This window comes from Pecten maximus, chromosome 5 (genome assembly GCF_902652985.1).
Source record: "Pecten maximus chromosome 5, xPecMax1.1, whole genome shotgun sequence".
Classification (NCBI taxonomy): domain Eukaryota; kingdom Metazoa; phylum Mollusca; class Bivalvia; order Pectinida; family Pectinidae; genus Pecten; species Pecten maximus.
The window spans coordinates 33,455,357-33,458,168 of NC_047019.1; the positions used below are offsets into that span (position 1 = coordinate 33,455,357).

At 38.3% G+C, this 2,812-nt stretch overlaps 1 protein-coding gene across 1 annotated transcript; it reads left to right on the forward strand.

Moving 5' to 3' along the window:
* Window positions 1-807: 807 nt before the first annotated feature.
* LOC117328422 (piggyBac transposable element-derived protein 4-like) lies at window positions 808-1,587 on the forward strand. Its single transcript, XM_033885951.1, has one exon. It carries the CDS (start codon window positions 808-810, stop codon window positions 1,585-1,587), a length of 780 nt encoding a protein of 259 aa, XP_033741842.1.
* Window positions 1,588-2,812: the final 1,225 nt, after the last annotated feature.

A 2,812-nucleotide genomic window follows, 5' to 3' on the forward strand; every position in this document is an offset into this window, starting at 1 on the left:
TGAATTAACCCTTACCACGCTTATCACGGCATATGCCGTTCACAGTAAACTGGCCAGGGCTGCTAATCACGGCAAATGTCATGTTTGTGTAACCTCTAGAATGTACCACCTTTTGCCGGTAAATGATACCGGGAACACATCTGGATTTATTCACATCTAATAAATACTCTATCTAGGTCTTCTTTGCGTTTGTTTTTCATGGGGGGTTGTATGTAAAAATTTCAAGATAATTTATAACAGCTGGTGGTGAGTCAGCATAATCTCCAAGTAAACAAAAATGTCGGAGTCGGACATGTCGGATTCTTCCGATCGTGAGACTGGTGATTATATCATGAATCTATTAAACTCAGATAGTGATATGGATGAATTTGAAGGGTTTGATCCTTTAGATGTTGTAAATGGAAACCTGATTGAAGATCGCCAGGTTGAGATGGCTCAATCTAATAAAGATCGTGACCTTCTCGAGGATGCCAAGATTGGGTGGGGGAGGGAGGATACAGACCCAGTTATAGCCCCATTTACTGGGACATCTGGGATAACTGGAAATATCCCCCAGGACCCACAGCCACTTGATTTCTTCAATTTGTTGTTTGAAGATGATATGTGGACCACTCTTGCAACTCAAACTAATAAATATGCCAGGGCAAAGATAGCTGAAGGCCCGTTTACAGCATTGGGTCGACGTCTGTAGATGAGATGAAGCTATTTATTAGCTTAGTCATAACCATGGGGATCACTAGGAAGCCTGATATAGACTCCTACTGATCAACAGATGTTATACTGAAGACACCATTATTTGGTGAAACGATGTCCAAAGACAGATTTCAGTTGATATTATCTAATCTACATCTTGTAGATAATGATGAGGATCAGGGTACAGACAGATTGTACAAAGTCAGGCCTTTCATCAGCATGGTGAAATCTTCATTTCAGGTATATGAACCTGAGGAAGAGCTTAGTTTTGATGAAGGCACCTGTCCCTTCAAAGGGAGAGTTAGGGTTCGTGTGTATAATCCTATGAAACCTAACAAATTTGGTATCAAGGTATACCAAATCAGTGAAGCCAGGAGTGGCTACTGTGTTGGGTTTGATGTCTATGATGGGTCTGAGGGATGTACCTCGTATGTTGAGGCTTTAGACCTGGACCCTGAGGAGCTATCAACTACAACTAAGGTGGTAGTAGGTCTTCTTTCTAGTTGTGGACTTTTACAAAAAGGCCACAAAGTTTATATGGACAATTATAATAATAGTCCTGAACTGTTCGAAGAATTAGAACTGTTGCAGACTTACGCTGCAGGAACAGTTCGGATCAACCGAAAAGGTATGCCCCGAGTGTTTGGTGTTGTGAAAAACCTAAAACCTGGTGAAGTAATTTTCAGACGTCGGGGTAACCTTTTGGCTGTGAAATATCATGACAAAAGGGATGTTCATGTTATTTCTACATTTCACAGAGCCACAATGTATGTGCAAGAACACCTGAACAGAAACAGGGATGTCGTTAGGAAACCCACCGTGATTTCTGACTATTGTAAATTATTGGTGGTGTTGATCTTACAGATCAAATTGCACAATATTATGAGGTTCTAAGAAAGTCTGTGAAATGGTGGAAAACATTATTTTTTCATCTGTTGAACCTTCTTCTTGTAAATGCTATTCTGCATAAGAAGTACGGTAACCCTTCCAGGCGGTAAACCCATATAAATTTCAGGACAAGTATTGTCCGAGCCCTTATTGATCCCCCCCCCACAAGCTCCTCGTCCCAGTCGTCAAGCTGGGAGACGATGTGAGCCACTAAATAGGTTTTCTGGCAGACATTTCCCTGCATACATACCCTGTAAGGCTGGTGCTAAAAGGAAAAGACCAGTTCGTGATTGCAAAGCTTGTAATCCTGGGAAAGATCAACGAGATGGAGCCAAGCGTAGACAGACGTCCTTCTACTGCCCTACCTGTGACATCGCATTATGTGTGCCAGAGTGTTTTGAGAAATACCATACTCATAAAGACTACAAGGCTGTTCTTCAGAATTAATTGTGTGAAAACAAAACTAATTGACAATACACAATACACTCTAACTTAGCTTTTTTTGTTTGTTGTGTTTTTATATACAGACACTTTTTCTGGCAAACATCCGTCTTAATGTCTCAAATAGAATATAAAGCAAGGATAAACAGAACCACTTAATAAACAGACACTTTTTCTGACAAACATCTGTCCTAATGTCTCAAATAGAATATAAATCAAGGATAAACAGGACCACTTAATAGACACTTTTTCTGGCAAACATCTGTCCTAATGTCTCAAATAGAATATAAATCAAGGATAAACAGAACCACTTCATAAACAAGACAATGTTTCTGGCAAACATCTGTCCTAATGTCTCAAATAGAATATAAATCATGGATAATCAGAACCACTTAATAAACAGAAACATGGATAAACAGAACCACTTAATAAACAGACACTTTTTCTGACAAACATCTGTCCTAATGTCTCAAATAGAATATAAATCATGGATAATCAGAACCACTTAATAAACAGAAACATGGATAAACAGAACCACTTAATAAACAGACACTTTTTCTGACAAATATCTGTTCTAATGTCTCAAATAGAATATAAATCATTGATGAACAGAACCACTTAATAGACACTTTCTGGCAAACATCTGTCTTAATGTCTCAAATAGAATATAAATAAAGGATAAACAGAACCACTTAATAAATAGACACTGTTTCTGGCAAACATCTGTCTTAATGTCTCAAATAGAATATAAATAAAGGATAAACAGAACCACTTAATAAATAGACACTGT